This window comes from Ascidiella aspersa, chromosome 7 (genome assembly GCF_963924565.1).
Source record: "Ascidiella aspersa chromosome 7, kaAscAspe10.2, whole genome shotgun sequence".
Classification (NCBI taxonomy): domain Eukaryota; kingdom Metazoa; phylum Chordata; class Ascidiacea; order Phlebobranchia; family Ascidiidae; genus Ascidiella; species Ascidiella aspersa.
The window spans coordinates 7627-28011 of record NC_139453.1 but is presented as its reverse complement, the minus strand read 5'-3'; the positions used below and the strand labels follow the sequence as shown (position 1 = coordinate 28011).

At 40.1% G+C, this 20385-nt stretch overlaps 1 protein-coding gene across 2 annotated transcripts in view; it reads left to right on the top strand.

The window, feature by feature from the left end:
• Positions 1–16554, top strand: part of LOC146137128 (ubiquitin carboxyl-terminal hydrolase 32-like) — a 37299-nt gene extending 20745 nt beyond the window's left edge. For both annotated transcript variants that reach the window (XM_083393237.1, XM_083393238.1), the window contains 11 exons: positions 1802–1976; positions 2393–2544; positions 2831–3135; positions 3479–3548; positions 6216–6397; positions 9814–10024; positions 11011–11202; positions 12538–12655; positions 13336–13613; positions 14585–14683; positions 15919–16554. In XM_083393237.1, coding sequence (XP_083249363.1) covers positions 1802–1976; positions 2393–2544; positions 2831–3135; positions 3479–3548; positions 6216–6397; positions 9814–10024; positions 11011–11202; positions 12538–12655; positions 13336–13613; positions 14585–14683; positions 15919–16089 — 1953 coding nt within the window. In that variant the 3' untranslated portion in view covers positions 16090–16554. The remainder of the gene's footprint in view (positions 1–1801; positions 1977–2392; positions 2545–2830; positions 3136–3478; positions 3549–6215; positions 6398–9813; positions 10025–11010; positions 11203–12537; positions 12656–13335; positions 13614–14584; positions 14684–15918) is intronic.
• The last annotated feature ends 3831 nt before the right edge of the window (positions 16555–20385 follow it).

Genomic DNA, 20385 nt, shown 5'->3' with positions numbered 1-20385 from the left:
CACTTGGTCAGTACTTGGTCGGCACTTGGTCAGTGGTTGGTCGTCACTTGGTCAGTGGTTGGTCGGCACTTGGTCAGTGGTTGATCGACACTTGATCAGTGGTTGGTCGACACTTAGTCAGTGGTTGGTCGACACTTAGTCAGTGGTTGGTCGACACTTAGTCAGTGGTTGGTCGACACTTAGTCAGTGGTTGGTCGGCACTTGGTCAGTGGTTGGTCGGCACTTGGTCAGTGGTTGGTCGGCACTTGGTCAGTGGTTGATCGACACTTGGTCAGTGGTTGATCGACACTTGGTCAGTGGTTGATCGACACTTGGTCAGTGGTTGGTCGACACTTGGTCAGTGGTTGGTCGACACTTGGTCAGTGGTTGATCGACACTTGGTCAGTGGTTGATCGACACTTGGTCAGTGGTTGGTCGGCACTTGGTCAGTGGTTGGTTGGCACTTGGTCAGTGGTTGATCGACACTTGGTCAGTGGTTGGTCGGCACTTGGTCAGTGGTTGGTTGGCACTTGGTCAGTGGTTGATCGACACTTGGTCAGTGGTTGGTTGGCACTTGGTCAGTGGTTGGTCGGCACTTGGTCAGTGGTTGGTCGGCACTTGGTCAGTGGTTGGTCGGCACTTGGTCAGTGGTTGATCGACACTTGGTCAGTGGTTGATCGACACCCTTTTTTTGTCAGTGGTTGGTCGGCACTTGGTCAGTGGTTGGTCGGCACTTTGTCAGTGGTTGGTCGGCACTTGGTCAGTGGTTGGTCGGCACTTGGTCAGTGGTTGGTCGACACTTGGTCAGTGGTTGGTCGACACTTGGTCAGTGGTTGGTCGACACTTGGTCAGTGGTTGGTCGACACTTGGTCAGTGGTTGGTCGACACTTAGTCAGTGGTTGGTCGACACTTAGTCAGTGGTTGGTCGGCACTTGGTCAGTGGTTGGTCGACACTTGGTCAGTGGTTGGTCGACACTTGGTCAGTGGTTGGTCGACACTTAGTCAGTGGTTGGTCGACACTTAGTCAGTGGTTGGTCGGCACTTGGTCAGTGGTTGGTCGGCACTTGGTCAGTGGTTGATCGACACTTGGTCAGTGGTTGATCGACACTTGGTCAGTGGTTGGTCGACACTTGGTCAGTGGTTGGTCGACACTTGGTCAGTGGTTGATCGACACTTGGTCAGTGGTTGATCGACACTTGGTCAGTGGTTGGTCGGCACTTGGTCAGTGGTTGGTTGGCACTTGGTCAGTGGTTGATCGACACTTGGTCAGTGGTTGGTCGGCACTTGGTCAGTGGTTGGTTGGCACTTGGTCAGTGGTTGATCGACACTTGGTCAGTGGTTGATCGACACTTGGTCAGTGGTTGGTCGGCACTTGGTCAGTGGTTGGTCGGCACTTGGTCAGTGGTTGGTCGGCACTTGGTCAGTGGTTGGTCGGCACTTGGTCAGTGGTTGATCGACACTTGGTCAGTGGTTGATCGACACCCTTTTTTTGTCAGTGGTTGGTCGGCACTTGGTCAGTGGTTGGTCGACACTTGGTCAGTGGTTGGTCGACACTTGGTCAGTGGTTGGTCGACACTTGGTCAGTGGTTGGTCGACACTTGGTCAGTGGTTGGTCGACACTTGGTCAGTGGTTGGTCTACACTTGGTCAGTGGTTGGTCGACACTTGGTCAGTGGTTGGTCGACACTTGGTCAGTAGTTGGTCGGCACTTGGTAAGTAGTTGGTCGACACTTGGTCAGTAGTTGGTCGGCACTTGGTCTGTAGTTGGTCGACCCATAATCCCCGGTTTTTCTAAACATACTTTTCTTTCTATCCTTGTATAGGCTTGGGAGAACCACTTGAGCAGGAACCAGTCGATCGTGGTCGATTTATTCCACGGCCAGATAAGGTCCAAGGTTCGGTGTCTCCAGTGCAACTCGGTCAGCGTGAGGTTTGATCCCTTCACCTTCCTTTCACTGCCGCTTCCAATGGACAACTCCATGTACCTCGACGTCATCGGTGGGTAAAGAACTATTTAGATATCAGTTATATTAACCAAATCAACCATCCTCTGCTACCATATAACTAGTGGAGCCGATACTGATGTATTTGTGCAACACAATGGCTTAAACAGATAGATTATAACTTAAAACAAATTAACATCAGTGTAAGTTCAACACCATGCCAATCACTAGCAAGTAACCAACAAGGTGAGCTCGTACCGCGACAAGGTAGTAACACCAACTACTGCAAGGACAACTACAATGTCGAGGCACCATGTTATCAACTAGAAAAACATGTTACAGGTTACTCGTAACCTTCCATTTAGAACAGCTCTAGTTGTTCGCAGCCGATCCGATGCTTAAAGCACCAACACCTTTAATTTTTTTCCTCACATAGAGTTGCCATTAATCGTGAGGGTGTTTGTTGCTCAGTGCTGCCGCTTAGTGGTGAAACCCCCACTCGTTACGGAATGAGGCTCGGAATGGATGGGACAATTCTCGATGTGAGGAGCCAGCTGGCCACCAGGTGTCGCCTCGATGTTGGTGAGCTACTTCTTGCCGAAGTCTTTGGAGCGACCATCAAGGTAATTGTTGCAGCTATAACTGGACAACATTCAAGTCACTTGGTAAAATTAGAGTATTATACAGTTTTTTACATTTATGACAATTTTGACTTGTTATTCAGTTGATCCAGTTATAATATTAACTAAAGCAGTTACGGTCCAAACGTTATTGCCATGATATATATTTTTAATTACCTAATATATTTCCTTTTTTGGTGGTTTTTACGCATTACATTTTATACGACTTCCGTCCCAAATGTTTCATTGAATCATTCACTTAGTTTCAGTCGTTCAAGTTTTGTCGCAGAACTTTCTCTCGGACAACACCAAGGTCCGCTCGTCTCCCCTCGGAAACTTGTACGCTTACCAAATCCCCCCACCCAAGAAAGCAGCGCTATCCAGCATCAACAAGGGGAAAGTACCCAACGGTGATGCTGTCAGCGCTTCACCTTTGACCTTTGCCCCGCACGTGGGGTCATCGGTTCACGAGACGAACAAGCAGAGCGTGACCAACCACGCAGCGGTCTTCCACCAATCAGAAGCCTCTAAAGACGAATTGAACAATGACGACGTTGTGGCGGAACAAAACAACAAACCCGCGCTTTTGGAGGGGTGAGTCTTTGTGATCTAATAATTCCTATGACGTAAACGGTGCTATGGTTGTTTCACGACTTGCTCCCCTCTGAGCCTGTGTAGCTCAGTTGCTAGAGCGATGTTCCCAGTAAGGCCAAGGTCATTAGTTCGAATCTCACCACAGGCTATTTTATTTTGCTTTTGCATAATGTTATATGACAGAGCGACTGATTGCAATTACCCTGAAGACATCCACTGTTCAAGTACAACCATCACACACCCTGTCTTATCTTATACTTACCTTAATATGACCCAAAAAATGTGCATTGCTGTTGCAGGTTTAATGTCACTTATTTCCTTGTTATTTATTTTGTTGTCACAGAGGAGACCTGAGCCCGACACACCAGCTTGTCACTTATCCTGGATACGTCGTCGCTTTCCACAGGAAAATTGTGAGTTACACCAACACCCACCTAAAGTTGCACATTGTGGCAATATAACTGGTGATTTATTGCTTGGTATTGTCACGTTTGAAGCAAGCAGTTAATTACAAGTCTCATTAAACTAATTTGCCTCGACCAATCAACCACACTATTACTTCAAGGTATTTGCTGTAGTCTGATTACAAATCCACACAGTTTTTGTTGACTGGTATGGACAAACCAGCATTGAAGCCGGCCAGCCACACAACCTGTCTGTGTATTAACTGGCGACCAACTGGTATATCGAAACGCCAACACATAAATATATTTACACTTCGCATGACGGAAACACGTTACGTGTCATAGCACGAAAAACCTTTTTTAGGGCAGCGGAAATGTGTGTCATCACATAACGGCGCGTTTTGCTGGGAATGTTTTGGTTAGCAACGGTTACGTTATAGCGATAAAATACAGATTTTATGTGAAAGCAAACGAGGTAAAAATAATCAATACGATAAATTCCAAATTATCCACTAATTATTACTTATGACGCTACAGATACTCGCACACAAAATGTGTTGCCGTCCGTGAATATAACACGGCGGCTGATTTTCGCAATATACCCGAAAGGTTGCTATTTTTTTAACACAATTTACTTTTGTTAGAAAGTGCTTCATACGATTTGAGCGAAATGAACATGAACAAGGCAATGAGTCACGAGTTGTAGCTTTTAGCAACACGTTCAACAACAAGATGTTTTCTTCTGTCGAAAAGTCAACGAACGACAGGCGTTTTGTTGTTGTCTCTTTGTCTTGTTCAGTCCTTTCGTCATAAATGATGAAAAAACGTTAAACTGTGAAAACAAAAGAAAGGAAGGGCAGTTATTTGTTCGGAATTAAATTCTATTGATTTTTAACATTGAGCAACATTTCCTTAAAAATTTGCATTTTTTTTTTAGTTTGCACAATTCGTTCAATGTAAGTTTTAAAATAACGACGCATCACAAGAAAATACGCTTTGAAGTTGCTGCTTATTCACTATTGCTTTCAACAAAAGGCAGGAAATGGGGTGTTCCTAAAGTTGTGATTTGAAAGCTAATGTTTCGCGTGTGGATAAATCATTATGCTTTTTGATACGAGGTATTTAAACTCGTGTGTAAACGCGGCTGCGTGATGAGAGAAAAACAGACAAAAACCCAAAACGTACCAAATGTTTAAAAGAATTCGGAAATTTAACACGAAATTATTTCGTGCACAACAAAATTAAGTCGTGATTCACAAGTTTAACGCGTTGATTTCAAACTATTGAGCTCCAAGCACAAAAATTAAGCTCTTTTAAAATTTATCAAAAGATCCTGCGATCGACGTTTAAGCTTAGACTTCATAGATATAGGCTATACATAATTTGCGAAATGCGATACGTAATGGTTTAACAAAAAGTCACATAAAAGAAACTTACAGACCTTTCGGTCGGTAATTTTACTTTTTTATTTTTAAATATTTTCAAAAGTATAATAGCTTTTCACCTGATAAACTTGCCAGAATCAGTTATTGTGAAATCCATGTGCAAGTGCGTTTTCCATAATTCCGAGCGGTGCTGTCGTTCATCGGCAAAGCTTGTTTATATTTAGTGTTCCGTATTCCAAGCAAATGCTTTGCTGACTATATGGAGCATCTTTCGATGTATCTTTCGTCGAAATCAATTCTTCCAACAGCTAGCTTCTTGCAGGTTCCAAACACAATAGATTTCAGGCGGTCGTTCGTAGGTGGTTTAGGACAGATTTAGGGTACATCTTTTCTTTGAGCTTCGTTCGACGACTTTTCTTGGCCATAAGAAATAGAGTTCTTTCTTCCTCACTCGCGTTGCAACAATTTTGTGGATGTGGTTGATAATGAGAATCATTTAATTGTCTTTTGTGCCTCGGTGTATCAAACTTACAACTACAATGTAGATACTGCATTCAAATTGAATTGTTCATCTTCCGCTTCATACTTCTAATATGCTTCGTATTAAACCTTAGCTCAAAAAACAATCGCTCGACCTTGCGGCAGCAACCATTCTGTTTATTAACTGGACAAGACTGGATATATATTGATATAAGTTTCGCATAAGTTGAAAGTTTGCATGAAAGAGAGAAGGCGACACCAAAAAACGGAAATGATTTATAACCCGGAGCCTTTTTGGCAGCCGGGAACTGTTACAATAATGCGTTCACACAGGCAAAATACTTTTATCTGTAACGAAAATATGTGTCGCGATATAACGTTTGTCATGTGTGAAACAGCCGAATGCTTTGTTCTCAGAGTGACAGCGAGTGTTTGGTAAAAGGCGAAAAGTGACAAATCATAAAATATTTGATAAATACACAGGTCAAAATACACAACTCAATAAACGTCTGAAATACTCAATAAAACATCTTAAATTACCACTGTTGTTACACGTTTAAACACATTCTTGCAATTTGCCTCTAGTTTATTCCAAATGCGCTTTGGTGCAAACGAGATTCATTGCGATAGACGGAGGTTTAAAGATTTTGCATACATGAAATTGACCCGAACACCATTTTACCTTTAAATTTTCTCTGAAATCAGATCTTGCCGTAAACATAATTTAAACAACCCAAGTTCGAAACCCTTGCTTCGGGGTCCAACTACGTCATTGTTGGGGATTCCCCTGATTAACCATCTATTGTTTCAGTTCCACATGGACGTTTACTTTCTGTCGTCACAAAAGCACCGCCCGAGCTTGTTCGGCTTCCCTCTAGTGGTTCCTTGTCTCCCCGGACAAACCAACCGATCGCTGTACGCCACCGTGTGGCGGCTTGTGTCGCGCTTCGTGAGTCCCCAACTCCCCAGCGACACCAACCACGCACAAGACTGGTGAGTAGTTAGCACAAGACTGGTGAGTAGTTAGCACAAGACTGGTGAGTAGTTAGCACAAGACTGGTGAGTAGTTAGCACAAGACTGGTGAGTGACATGTTAAGCACAAGACTGGTGAGTGACATGTTAAGCACAAGACTGGTGAGTGACATGTTAAGCACAAGACTGGTGAGTGACATGTTAAGCACAAGACTGGTGAGTGACATGTTAAGCACAAGACTGGTGAGTGACATGTTAAGCACAAGACTGGTGAGTGACATGTTAAGCACAAGACTGGTGAGTGACATGTTAAGCACAAGACTGGTGAGTGACATGTTAAGCACAAGACTGGTGAGTGACATGTTAAGCACAAGACTGGTGAGTGACATGTTAAGCACAAGACTGGTGAGTGACATGTTAAGCACAAGACTGGTGAGTGACATGTTAAGCACAAGACTGGTGAGTGACATGTTAAGCACAAGACTGCTGAGTGACATGTTAAGCACAAGACTGGTGAGTGACATGTTAAGCACAAGACTGGTGAGTGACATGTTAAGCACAAGACTGGTGAGTGACATGTTAAGCACAAGGCTGGTGAGTGACATGTGAAGCACAAGGCTGCTGAGTGACATGTTAAGCACAAGACTGGTGAGTGACATGTTAAGCACAAGACTGGTGAGTGACATGTTAAGCACAAGACTGGTGAGTGACATGTTAAGCACAAGACTGGTGAGTGACATGTTAAGCACAAGACTGGTGAGTGACATGTTAAGCACAAGGCTGGTGAGTGACATGTTAAGCACAAGACTGGTGAGTGACATGTTAAGCACAAGACTGGTGAGTGACATGTTAAGCACAAGGCTGCTGAGTGACATGTTAAGCACAAGACTGGTGAGTGACATGTTAAGCACAAGACTGGTGAGTGACATGTTAAGCACAAGACTGGTGAGTGACATGTTAAGCACAAGACTGGTGAGTGACATGTTAAGCACAAGACTGGTGAGTGACATGTTAAGCACAAGACTGGTGAGTGACATGTTAAGCACAAGACTGGTGAGTGACATGTTAAGCACAAGACTGGTGAGTGACATGTTAAGCACAAGACTGGTGAGTGACATGTTAAGCACAAGACTGGTGAGTGACATGTTAAGCACAAGACTGGTGAGTGACATGTTAAGCACAAGACTGGTGACTGACATGTTAAGCACAAGACTGGTGAGTGACATGTTAAGCACAAGGCTGCTGAGTGACATGTTGAGCACAAGACTGGTGAGTGACATGTTAAGCACAAGACTGGTGAGTGACATGTTAAGCACAAGACTGGTGAGTGACATGTTAAGCACAAGACTGGTGAGTGACATGTTAAGCACAAGATTGGTGAGTGACATATTAAGCACAAGACTGGTGAGTGACATGTTAAGAAAGCTGTGCATAGCATTTAAAAGCGTCACACATAATTCTATTCCAGAAAATTATTATTTATACTCTGTAGTAGTGTTTCTTAACCTTTTTTACTTGGGGGCGCACCTGGAGACGTATATGAAAACGTGGCGGCGCACCTTAAAAGCGAAGCGAGCGCGAAATTTTTGAAGTGTACTGATATTTCTCTTAAATTGCCTGCGTTTTCTTATTATATGGGTTTTAGAGTTGAATATCTTTAAAGGGACTTCCAGCCGTTGAGACTAAAAACGTTATTTTGACCATTAAAGTCTTATTCCGATTAATTTTGAAAATTTGACTTATTTCGACATGGTTTTTCCTTTCGCTCGCGGCGCACCTAGCAGCCTTCCATGGCGCACCAGTGCGCCGCGGCGCACCGGTTGAGAAACGCTGCTCTATAGGGTCTATAGCAGGGGTCGGCAACCTTTCGTACGCAGTGTGCCAGTTTATGAATAATGTCAAAATATTAACAACTCGCGTGCCAAACATTTTTCTATGTTTGGTTTCGCACTGGCAATCAGGGCTGCGGATTTGGTTAAAAACAACCCGAGTCCGACTCCGGGAAAATATCAGATTTCATCACGCCCCGAGTCCGATTCAGCCTCTGTATTTCACCAATTTACGTAACTAAAATAAGGTGGGTATTCCGCAATCGACTCTAGGGTCATGGAAAATATGCCACGAGCATATGCTATTCCACCTTAACAATTTACAGTTTGCTGCCTTATCAGTTTCGAAATTTGGTACTGCGCATGCCGCACACGTCGGACTCGGGTAGTTTTACCTGGTCTCACTCGACTCCCGAGTCCGACTCAGCAGCCCTGCTGTGATCTGACATCTAATTTCCGTATCTTTTTTTAAATATACTTCGATGCTTTTAGGCCGATACCTAAAAGTGTTAACTATCAGTTTCGCTTTTTGTTGGTTTCTCAGTCGCATAAAAACACACGTGCTTGCTTTTAATGTAGAACAGTGGTTCTCAACCTTTTTAGCTTACGGATCAGTACAATTTTAAAACAATTTTTGCGAACCGGTGGACCTTCAAAAATTAAAATCAACCCAAAATGTAATTATGACAAAATTATGCAACTTAAAAGCAAATAACGAAAACTTCTGTGTAATGAGAAATTTGCTGCTGTCTTTTTGATATCATACGTGTTATACATGGTTCTATTGAAGTTTTTCACGTACAACTGGTCTTAAAGTTTAGGATTTAAACGAGTTGTAGCCTACTTTTAAATAGTTGGACACAACACTTGCAGCATTGTGACGTAAGATGAAGTCCAAAGTAGACCGTTAACTCTATGTTACGTCACAATGTTACAAATTACGGAACTAGCTAAGTTCTAAATTTGATGGACAAGCTGCTTTCAACATCTTGCTTTTTGCAATTGAGAGATAAATTTGTAATATATTTGGCGGACCGGCAGGAAAGTTGACGCGGACCGGCGGTTGAGAACCACTGATGATAGAGTGCCCTGCTTTAACGTAGTAAACTTTATGCCAAATTTGGGGTATTGTGCCGTAATACGAACGGTTAGTGGTAAACAACAAGTACGCCCACAAAAAATAATATTAAATACAACACAGTTAAGACACTTATTTGTGACACGAACTGGCAATGTGTGCAACCATTTAGTTAGCGCTAGTGTTAGTAATGTAATAGTAATGTTAATGATGTGGTAGTGATGTAATAGTAATGTTAATGATGTGGTAGTGATGTAATGGTTGCACTTTCTTAAGGTGATATAACGTGCGCGTTAATTCAATTGGCGTGCCATGCAAAATCATCTTGCGTGCCAGGGGTTGCCGACCCCTGGTCTATACCGTCCAGAAGGTTTTCACCCTTATTCCTTTACTAGTTATTCCCTTTAATCTAGTGCGTATTTTCAATATTATTTGGGCTTCCCTTAATAGTACGCCTTGTAGTGGTGTGTTCCATTAGACCTCCCGTCTGAATATACTTGTAGTGGTTCTAAACAATACTTTATTGTAGCGACGAGAGCCTTGGGTCGCAGTACCCCTTCACGCTTCGCTGCGTGCAACAATGCGGTCTCGCGTGCGGAAACAAATGCCCTTGGTTCTCATTCTGCAACGGATGTCTCATCCGATGCGACGACCAACCATGGTCCCAGTCGTCAGGATACATTGCCATAGACTGGGATCCCACAGCACTGCACCTCCGATACCAACCTTCCGCAGAAAAAGTAAGTCCGATAATATCGGATCGGGCCCGATACTCGATACAAGGATGTTGTTTTGTTCCCGATCTATCACACATTTCATTTAATATTATGTTCTTCGTATAACATAAATTAATTTTTACACAAAGCTATTCCTCAGTAATATTGTCGACTAGGCGTTTGCATTTCTTGATTCTTTATGCTGATGTTATTTGAACATTTGTGTTGGTGAAAAACAGGAAACATGTAGCAAACTTAACAATGGAGAATACAGAGGCTATTGTCTGCCGCACATAAGCGTTTAAATGACCTTAATATCTGGTTCGGTGGAAGTATTTGCAGACATGTGTTCCCCGATAGAACATTGTTTTTATGCCAAGCTACCTGAGAGTTCGCACCTAAATAAATGTGTGGAATCAACAAATAACTCAATAGCCAAGTAATATATCCCAGTGCAGGGGTGGGTGTATTCAATGGAAAAGCCATTTGCAGAAAATACAAGTATCAAAGAGCCTCAAAATTATTTCGATACAAAAACGGTAAATAATGTAAGATCAGCAATAATAATGACAAAATAACACGCACAAGCCAGAATAGTTATCAATATCAGTATTTTATTTTGCTAATCTCTGTAACCTTAGCAATAAAATTGCGTTTTCTGATTCTATTTCTATAGTGTAACGTCATAAACGAAATGCTGGCCTAAAGAAAGAAAATAATAAGAGAGAAACGTTCCTAAACGGCACTCTTGGCAGCCTTTACAGTTTTTTTGGAATTTTGCGATTCGACTAGAAGAGCCACAAAAAACATGCCGCGAGCCGCACATAGCTCGCAAGCCGCAGTTTGCCCACCCCTGTCCTAGTGGTTCACGTGAACAATTTTCGATGTTTTTTAAAAAGCAAATTTAAACCAACCGCCAAAACCGAATATTGTCAACCACTCCTTACTGGAAACAAACCGTTTAAATCACGTTTCAAAACCAGTAAGTTTGGATGTGACCTTTGCCCCAGGAGGTGATAGATGACGTCAGTGTTGAGGAGGGTCAGAGGGGAGAGCGTCAGCGGATCGACCTCGACAGTTGCCTCCGCGCCTTCACATCAGAGGAGGAGTTGGGCGGGGATGAGCTTTACCACTGCGGAAAGTGCAAGAAACCTCAACTTGCAAAGAAAAAGCTCGACATATGGAGGCTTCCTCCCATACTCGTGAGTCGACGATAATAATATCGGTAATCGTCCGATATCAAGTCATTATGTCCGATATCAAATTTAGGTTAACTGCCATGGTAGGAACGACTAGCAACTAAATGCAACCTATTCTTACTGGCAAAATGTTAGATTGATTTAATTATAATTAATTAATTGAACATTGATTGATTGTGTCATTGATCATGGTTTGATTGATTGATTGATTGATTGATTGATTGATTGATTGATTGATTGATTGATTGATTGATTGATTGATTGATTGATTGATTGATTGATTGATTGATTGATTGATTGATTGATTGATTGATTGATTGATTGATTGATTGATTGATTGATTGATTGATTGATTGATTGATTGATTGATTGATTGATTGATTGATTGATTGATTGATTGATTGATTGATTGATTCTAAACTTTTTTGGACAGCGGCACTAACTAAAAATATCTTAAATAATTCGCCGCATAACAGAACAACAATAGAGTTATTTTACAATCGTCCTTAACAGGCGACAAACTACATAAATGTCTCAATATTATCAATTTTGTAATGGGTAGTACGTATTTAAGTTTAAAATGCTTGCGTGTATGCCTATTGGTAATACAAATACTCTATTTTCAAAAATTGCAAAAAGTTTTGCGGCGCACTTGGCAATCTCTCAGGGCCCAATAGTGTGCCACGGCACACAGTTTGGGAATCACTGGATTAATTGATTGATTGGTTGATCATTGATTGATTGGTTGATCGTTTATTACTTGGTTGATCAGTGGTTGATTATTGGTTGATCATTGATTGGTTGATCATTGATTGGTTGATCATTGATGATTGATTGATCATTAATTGGTTGATCATTGATTGATTGGTTGATCGTTTATTGATTGGTTGATTTTGATTGGTTGATCATTGATTGATTGGTTGATTTTGATTGGTTGATCATTGATTGATTGGTTGATTTCGATTGGTTGATCATTGATTGATTGATTGGTTGATTATTGATTGATTGGTTGATTATTGATTGGTTGATTTGTTTGGTTGATCATTGATTGATTGGTTGATCATTAATTGATTGGTTGGTCATTGATTGATTGGTTGGTCATTGATTGATTTAACATTGATTGATTTATCATTGATTGATTTATCATTGATTGATTGATTGATCATTGATTGATTGATTGATCATTGATCGTTTATTAATGATCGTAGATTGACGATCATTTCAGATTAATCATTGATTGATTTCATTTAAAACGTCTTAGTTGTTCCAGATTATTGGAACCATAGTCCTGCGTGTGCTCCTATACATTATGTAGCGCCTGTGTTTTGTTAAACCCAGATAATCCACTTGAAGCGATTCCAGTTCGTAAACGGTCGTTGGATTAAATCACACAAAGTTGTCGATTTCCCGAGAACAAACTTCGACCCTTCGCACTTCATGTCGTGCAACCAGCAAGGTGAGGCACATAATACCGGGTCTGTACTCGTCCGATAATATCGGGTACTAGATGAAATACCTGGCGTTGCCCAGGTTAAATTTACCAGTTTAATTTAACTGTTTCTATTTACTAAGGGAAATACTTACTTTAATTTTTTTATTTCCCGGCAGGTAATTGCGCTTGAAAAAAAGTTTTGCGCGGATACGTTAAACTTGGACTATCTTTTACTTAAACTCTGCCTAACACAAAAACTTCTAAATATACCTTTATTAAATTAACTAACGCTGGGGCCTAGGATACGTGCTTCAACACAATCTTGGTAAGTGACAAATCACATTGGAACATGTTGTAAATCGCATTGAGTGTGACGTAATATTGTAATGCAACACATTGTAAATTGAAAGTGAGCTTCACAACAGTTTTCCACCAGTGAGGTTTGAACTCACGACCTTTGGTTGACGAAACCAGTTCTCTACCACTCAGCTAAAGCGGGGCAACATTACGCTGCTCGAATTTCTTATTATGATCATCACCGACTGTGCGAACATCTTGCCACACACACACATCTCACAAACTTTCTCTTTTATTATGTAGATACTCGTCCGATAATATCGGAATTGTAAAACTCTTTGTAAACTAAAAATATTGTTTAATCGTCTTGGGAAATAACCTGGAAATTATCATTTGTTTGGTCACAGATCAAGGCTCGGTTCTCGAGGTCAATGAACTTTCGGACGACGAAGAAATTGACGCAAGCAGGAGGAATTCCCCCAAGTCGAAACACATAAGGTTTGCGGATGAGACGAACGGAACGGATGAAATGAAGGGGACGGATGAGCGAAAAGTTGAGAGTAACGGACTGGATGAGCGGAAGGGGCTTGAAGGTCAAAAAGTTCGTCCTGTCGGAACCGCTAGGTGTCGCCAGCCATCTTTTCGTGAAGATTCTCCTCCATTATATGATCTCTATGCTATATCGGTAAGATTTCTATGTATATCGGTAAGATTTCTATGCTATATCGGTAAGATTTCTATGCTATATCAAAAAAAAAGCGGACTCAAGTTACGTGTTTAGAAGACTTGTTTACAATTGAACAGGTTTTTAGAAATTTTGGTTCTTCCATTTTGTTTCAAGTAAAGTAATTTGATCACTGTAAGTTTTGTTTTTGTGAGTTGGCGTCAAATTATTACGATTGGACAGGTTTACCAATTTTAAAAGCTTCTGGTATTCTTGGAGGGGGGCATTACATCGCTTATATAATGTTGATATTGTACTGATAACGATGTTTTTGTTTAGTGCCACTCTGGTATACTTGGAGGGGGGCATTACATCGCTTATATAATGTTGATAATGTACTGATAACGATGTTTTTGTTTAGTGCCACTCTGGTATTGTTGGAGGGGGGCATTACATCGCTTATATAGTGTTGATATTGTACTAATAACGATGTTTTTGTTTAGTGCCACTCTGGTATTGTTGGAGGGGGGCATTACATCGCTTATATAGTGTTGATATTGTACTAATAACGATGTTTTTGTTTAGTGTCACTCTGGTATTGTTGGAGGGGGCATTACATCGCTTATATAGTGTTGATATTGTACTAATAACGATGTTTTTGTTTAGTGTCACTCTGGTATTGTTGGAGGGGGCATTACATCGCTTATATAGTGTTGATATTGTACTAATAACGATGTTTTTGTTTAGTGCCACTCTGGTATTGTTGGAGGGGGGCATTACATCGCTTATATAGTGTTGATATTGTACTAATAACGATGTTTTTGTTTAGTGCCACTCTGGTATTGTTGGAGGGGGGCATTACATCGCTTATATAGTGTTGATATTGTACTAATAATGATGTTTTTGTTTAGTGCCACTCTGGTATACTTGGAGGGGGCATTACATCGCTTATATAATGTTGATATTGTACTAATAACGATGTTTTTGTTTAGTGCCACTCTGGTATACTTGGAGGGGGGCATTACATCGCTTACGCCAAGAACAAAGGAACGGGAAAGTGGTTCTGTTACAACGACAGCAGCTGCAAAGAGGTGAGTGTGTGTTTCTGTTGCTACCAAACCCCTGTAGCGACTTGTTAGTTATATTTCGATCACTTATTAACTTCTCTAGTATATTTTGCGTTTTAATACACGAGGCTCCAACCATTGCCATGTAATTTAATACAACAATCTACAGTGGGGAACACAAACAATTCAACTTTAGGCAGAAAAACGATTTTACAAGACAAAACAAACAATTCGACAAACAGAAAACACTAAGTTTTTATGTTCATTGCACAAAAAGACGGCGCAAATCGTAATGGCTATCGCAAAGTCACGACGCTGTTTGTGAAATCAATCATATTTTAACATAAGTTTAATCATTTTTATCTTAAAATACCCTTGCAATTTTAAACAGTCCAACAAATATTGAACCCAATTTGAAAAAAAAATTCTTATAAATATCATGTCGCAAAATTAGAATCAAAAACCGAACAACAAACACAAAAATTAACCAATTTTCAACAAAAAAAGAAATTAACGCACGTCTTATCCCAAAACAACAAATTGTTCCGTCAAATCAAACCGAAAAACGATTCAAAAGGATGCAAAAAAATGCAACCGGAAACTCGAAGGCACCAATTAATATAGCGAGTTATATTTCAGTCACCTATTTTAATATCCTACGTAATTAGTATGTTCTAAAATTAAAGCCGCTGTGAGTTCTATCAGGTTTAATAAAATCTTATTCTGTCCTTGGGAAAATCACCACATTTGTACTACCTCAGAATATCTTGTGTTATATGTTTTAGATGAGCGCTATTGACTATCATCAAAGAAGGGTTAATATTGGCATTATGAAAATCTACTTACAATATTTTCAGTAAACCAAAATATGCTACTGCAGAAACACGAATCAAAACTGGCATATTTAGCACAATAGTACGCTCAATTTATGGGATAAAATCAACATGTTTTCGCCACGCCCTAGCAGCGAAGCCGATTATTCTTATCTAACTCTGTTTTGACAGAATGCGCCAAACACTGTTTCAACATGAGCGTCATTACTCACCAGTACTTACAATCACAATAAGTACATCGTCGCAACAAACCAGATTAATGTACACATATGCAGAAAAGCAAAATCGTTGAAGCAATTTCGGAATGTAAAAACACTTTTGAACAATCGCTAACCTAAACCTATTTAAGAATTCGTAATAATTCCTAATATTGGCATTTTTGACAAAGTATTCAGTAAGGTTTGTAGTAACATAAACACGTTACAGGTTGCTGCGGATGGGCTGAGCGTGGAGACAGCTTACACGTTGTTCTACCAACGTCATGACATCACTTTTGATGACTTCATGCCAGCTACCGAGGGGAAGCCCCCGATCAACACCGACTCCATGGACGACGATTTCAACTCCGACTACAAACGCTATTGTTCCATACAATGACGTAAACAATAGACAATAGAATGTATGACGTCATAAGCGGAACACGTCTGGTACTCGTTGTGTGACGTCGTCAATTGGCCAGGTACTCGTTGTATGACGTCATATGTAGAACAGTTACTCCTTGAAGCGTTCCGCAAAATTTGTTCCAATTACCTCCGCATTATGACGTCGTTCCTGGGTGACGTATCCCAGGCAACATGACGTCATGAGCCAGGTATTCTTTCATTATGACGTCACACCCGCCCTAGGTTCGAAGGTGCTCGATGTTTATGCAGTTTGGCGCCCCCTAATGAATGTTGCGTTGTTTTCCGAAGTATGGGAAGAACGTTCCCAGGCGGGGAATCACCTTGTAAATATCGAGATGGCACTTGTGTTTATTGAGATTTCTATGTTTTTAAGTGATTCTATGCACCTCTACCGTCTCTAGCGGTGACCTTGATATGCTGTGATTATAAATATCTATGATCAATAATAAAGAAGCTGAAACAAATATTTGTGATGGAATTAATATGGCTCATTACTCTTCGAATCTGGCGTAATTTAAATAATATTATTTTCTTGTTTTGTGAAAGGGCTTACCCTTTTAACTTCACGGTATATAACTTTGGTAAATTTAAAGCGACAACTCATTTAATCAAAACATATATATTTTTGTCGTTGGCCAAACACAAAGGCCATAAATTCCCTGCTAAATTTTTTCTCAACAGTTTGTTCTCCTTCTTTCAAATTACATCAGCAATGTTACAAGCAGGAATGTAAGTCTTAACGTTTTTCGATGTAAACCGTCTGATCTCTGCACCAGGCAAGTGACGTAGTAACATCTTTTATCAAAAATGAGCAGATGAATTGGCAATGTGAAAGCTGGATTTTTAGGCTGATTTTAACAAATATGTTATGAGGAACTTCACAGCTGTAAAGATATATAGAAGTCATATAAAAGTTCGCGCGAAACGCGAAAAAATGTGATTGTGTTGAGCGGTTGAACAAACCGGATGAAAGTAGAAAGTGCAAGATTGGCACGAAGCTCAGCTAACCACTTCAATGGCAAACATCAAGGTTAATTAAATTCCAGGGGAAACAGGGTTCAGGGTTATTTAACGAGTTCTTTTGATAAATTTGTCGTGTCTCTTTGATAACCAAGGCATTCCCGAACGAACCTGGTCTTATTCATTGACCCTAAATCTGCTATAATTAAAATAGTAGTAAATAAATATAAGGTTATTTAGATCGATTTAGGGCGCTACTAGCTGACATGGCGCATATGGTTTAAAATAGTTTATTGCAGAAGACCTAAAACGATTGGGGGGCGATAATGCTGTTCTCATAATATTTTAGTGGAACTTTTCAATAGATAGTGGTTGCCCGTGATATGACACTTTTTTCAAATGATTTAATATAGTTCGCAGTTATAACAATGATTTCAAATAATTTGATGCCTACTTGTTACCTCTGTCCACAAACGCTTGAAAAACACTTATAACTTTGCCTCTAGCTTTTCAACTTTTTTACTAAATCTGTACCACAAAGATTTAAAACAACTTTAACTCCACCTGCTACAAGTTTAAAACTAACATTTTTTTTATTTTAAAGAATGTTACAGCTAATTTGCTGTGGTAAGCGAAAATAAATAATTTTAAATTAACATGACAAGTGCATGGTAAAGAGTGACTATCTTGGAACATTTTTACTTGGTGGCGCACCTAGAGACGTATGAAAACGTGGCTGGTTTTTGAGGTGTACCGATATTTCCTGCAATTTTTTTATTTTATGGGTTATATCGTTGCCTATCTTTAGAGCAGTGGTTCTTAACCTTTTTCCTTGCTGCACCCCTTTCAAATCACCAACCAATTTTCGCACCCCCTTCTGTAATTGCTTAAATAACAAAACCATTGTAATTTAACTTTTTTACAAGTAGGCTAACTAATAACACAGCCTGACACGAGATTTCCGATGAAGAGGAAAAATTGACGCATAGCGCTTGACTCTAAAAATTGGCGAAATAGCTGACGGCGCTGTCACCTTCGTCAACTAAAAAATAAACTAACGGCGCTAGCCTGAGTGTCAACGTACAACACTGATAATGGGTTTTTGTATTTGCATAGAATAAACCTAACCAACCTTAATGATTCAGCATCCCCGTACCCCCTACGAACAGTTCTCGCACCCCTTGGGGGTGCGTGCACCCCTGGTTGAGAACCCCTGCTTTAGAGGGACTCCAGCCTTTAAGACTAAAGACGTTATTTTGTCAATTTAAATCTTATTCCGATTAATTTTGGACTTATTTCGACATGTTTAGGTCTTATCTAGACTATTTTAGATCTTATTCTGTCGTGGTTATTACTGCAAATATCGGTGGTCTTAATAGGCCTACTATGGTAGACTATATAGACCAGTGGTTCTCAATCGCCGGTGCCGGTCCGCATCAACTTTCCTGCCGGTCAGCAAATTATAGTACAATTTTACATCTTAGTTGCAAAATGCCAGATGTTAAAAGCTTGTCCATTAACTGTAGAACTTCGCCAGTTCCGTAATTTGCTGTATTGTAACGCCACAGAGTTATGGTCTACTTTGGACTTTATTGTTTGTCACAATGGTGCAAGTGTTGTGGTAGGCTACAACTCGTTTAAGTCCTACGCTTTGAAACCAGTTGTAGGTGAAAACCTTCAATGAACCCCGTAAAACACGTATGATATCAAAAATACGGCAGCAAATTGCTTATTAAATTGACGTTTCCATTCTTTGCTTTTAAGTTGCATGTACTTTTGTCGTAATTACATTTTGGATTGATTTTGATTTTTGAAGGTCCACCGGTCCGTAAAACTTGTTTTAAAATTTTACCGGTCGGTATGCTAAAAAGGTTGAGAACCACTGATATAGACTAATTATCTGATTTAGATATTGTTCCTTTGTAGGTCTTATTGCGTTTTTTACTTAAAAGGCTTGTGGAATCAATGAGCTAAGCTTAATAGGAATGTAAAAAATATATGTTTTATATAATGGGACCTACATTATTTTTTTCCTTTCAGGGATATCCAACTCGAACATGCCGGCGTGCCAATTTTTATCTTATAACTTCTTCCCGTGCCAAAGTTTAGTTACTAATTTTTAATATTAAAAGTGTTTTTTTACAAATAATCAAAACGTTTATGTGCACATGAAATATGTTTATTTATTTGATCAAGCAAACCATTCATATCACTAAAAGCTATGTTAACGCTAGGCTCCACTACAGTATGATCTTATTACATCAGAAGTAATTGTTAGTTGACGTAATGCCCTTGATTTCTATTGCAATTGGCTGTTTTCAAATTTAGTATTTTTTGACAATTGGCTGAATAACAAATTTAGTATTCTTAGGTGGCTTGCGTGCCATATTTTATTAGGTCGGTGCCACATTTGGCACGCGTGCCGCGTGATGGACATCCCTGTTTTACGTCATACATAAGATTGCTAGTTGAAAACTTTGAACAAAAAATGGTACCTTCTCATAAAAACCACTGCTAAACAGAGTAACAAAGTGCCCCTCGTCACAACAACCCAAAATGAAGGTTGCAACAAATAGTTCCTCAGATGGGGACGGTCTGTCCCATCTTACGCAGCCTACATCACCATATAAAAAAAATATACTGTCTGTCTATAGGTACAAGATAGTATAAAAAACCTTCTTGTGCAAGCAAGCCTGGTTGTCGCAAACGTTCAGGCCAGATATCCTAAAGTTGCTTTTCTGTGATGGAAAACCTAAAACTCAGTTGTATTTTCGCTGGAAATAAGGTCGGTTATTTACGGCAACAGCAACCCTATGCAGGGAATGCCAAATACTTGACATTTTAATCAGATACGCGCTTTTGGACGAAAAGTTTTGCGATCCGATACCTAATATGAATAAGCAAATATTGATCAAGTTAAAAAGTTTAAGATATTTTATTTAAAAAGTTCTTTGGACTTTATTGTTTATAAAAACAAGCAAAAACATCAGATGTTCAACTTAGCGGAGTTTATGTAGCCATGTAACGCGTAATTAGGTCCGGGGCCAAAACTGATCCGGCCGGATCGATTTTGGCGTTGGAAAAGCCGCTAAAACAAGTCCGGCTAGGCCAAAACTGGTCCGGCCTTTAAAATCCCTTATTTACTCTTTCAGGTCAAGTATTGTTAATAAAATAAATATAATAACACTTGACCCACCCAAACGCTAACTCGCACCCTAACCCAAAAATTGTGCGTTGATTTCAGAATTGTCGTAAGATTCTAGACTAGCCTGGCAATTTTTTTTATAAAACTGTACATCTAAGTGGAATA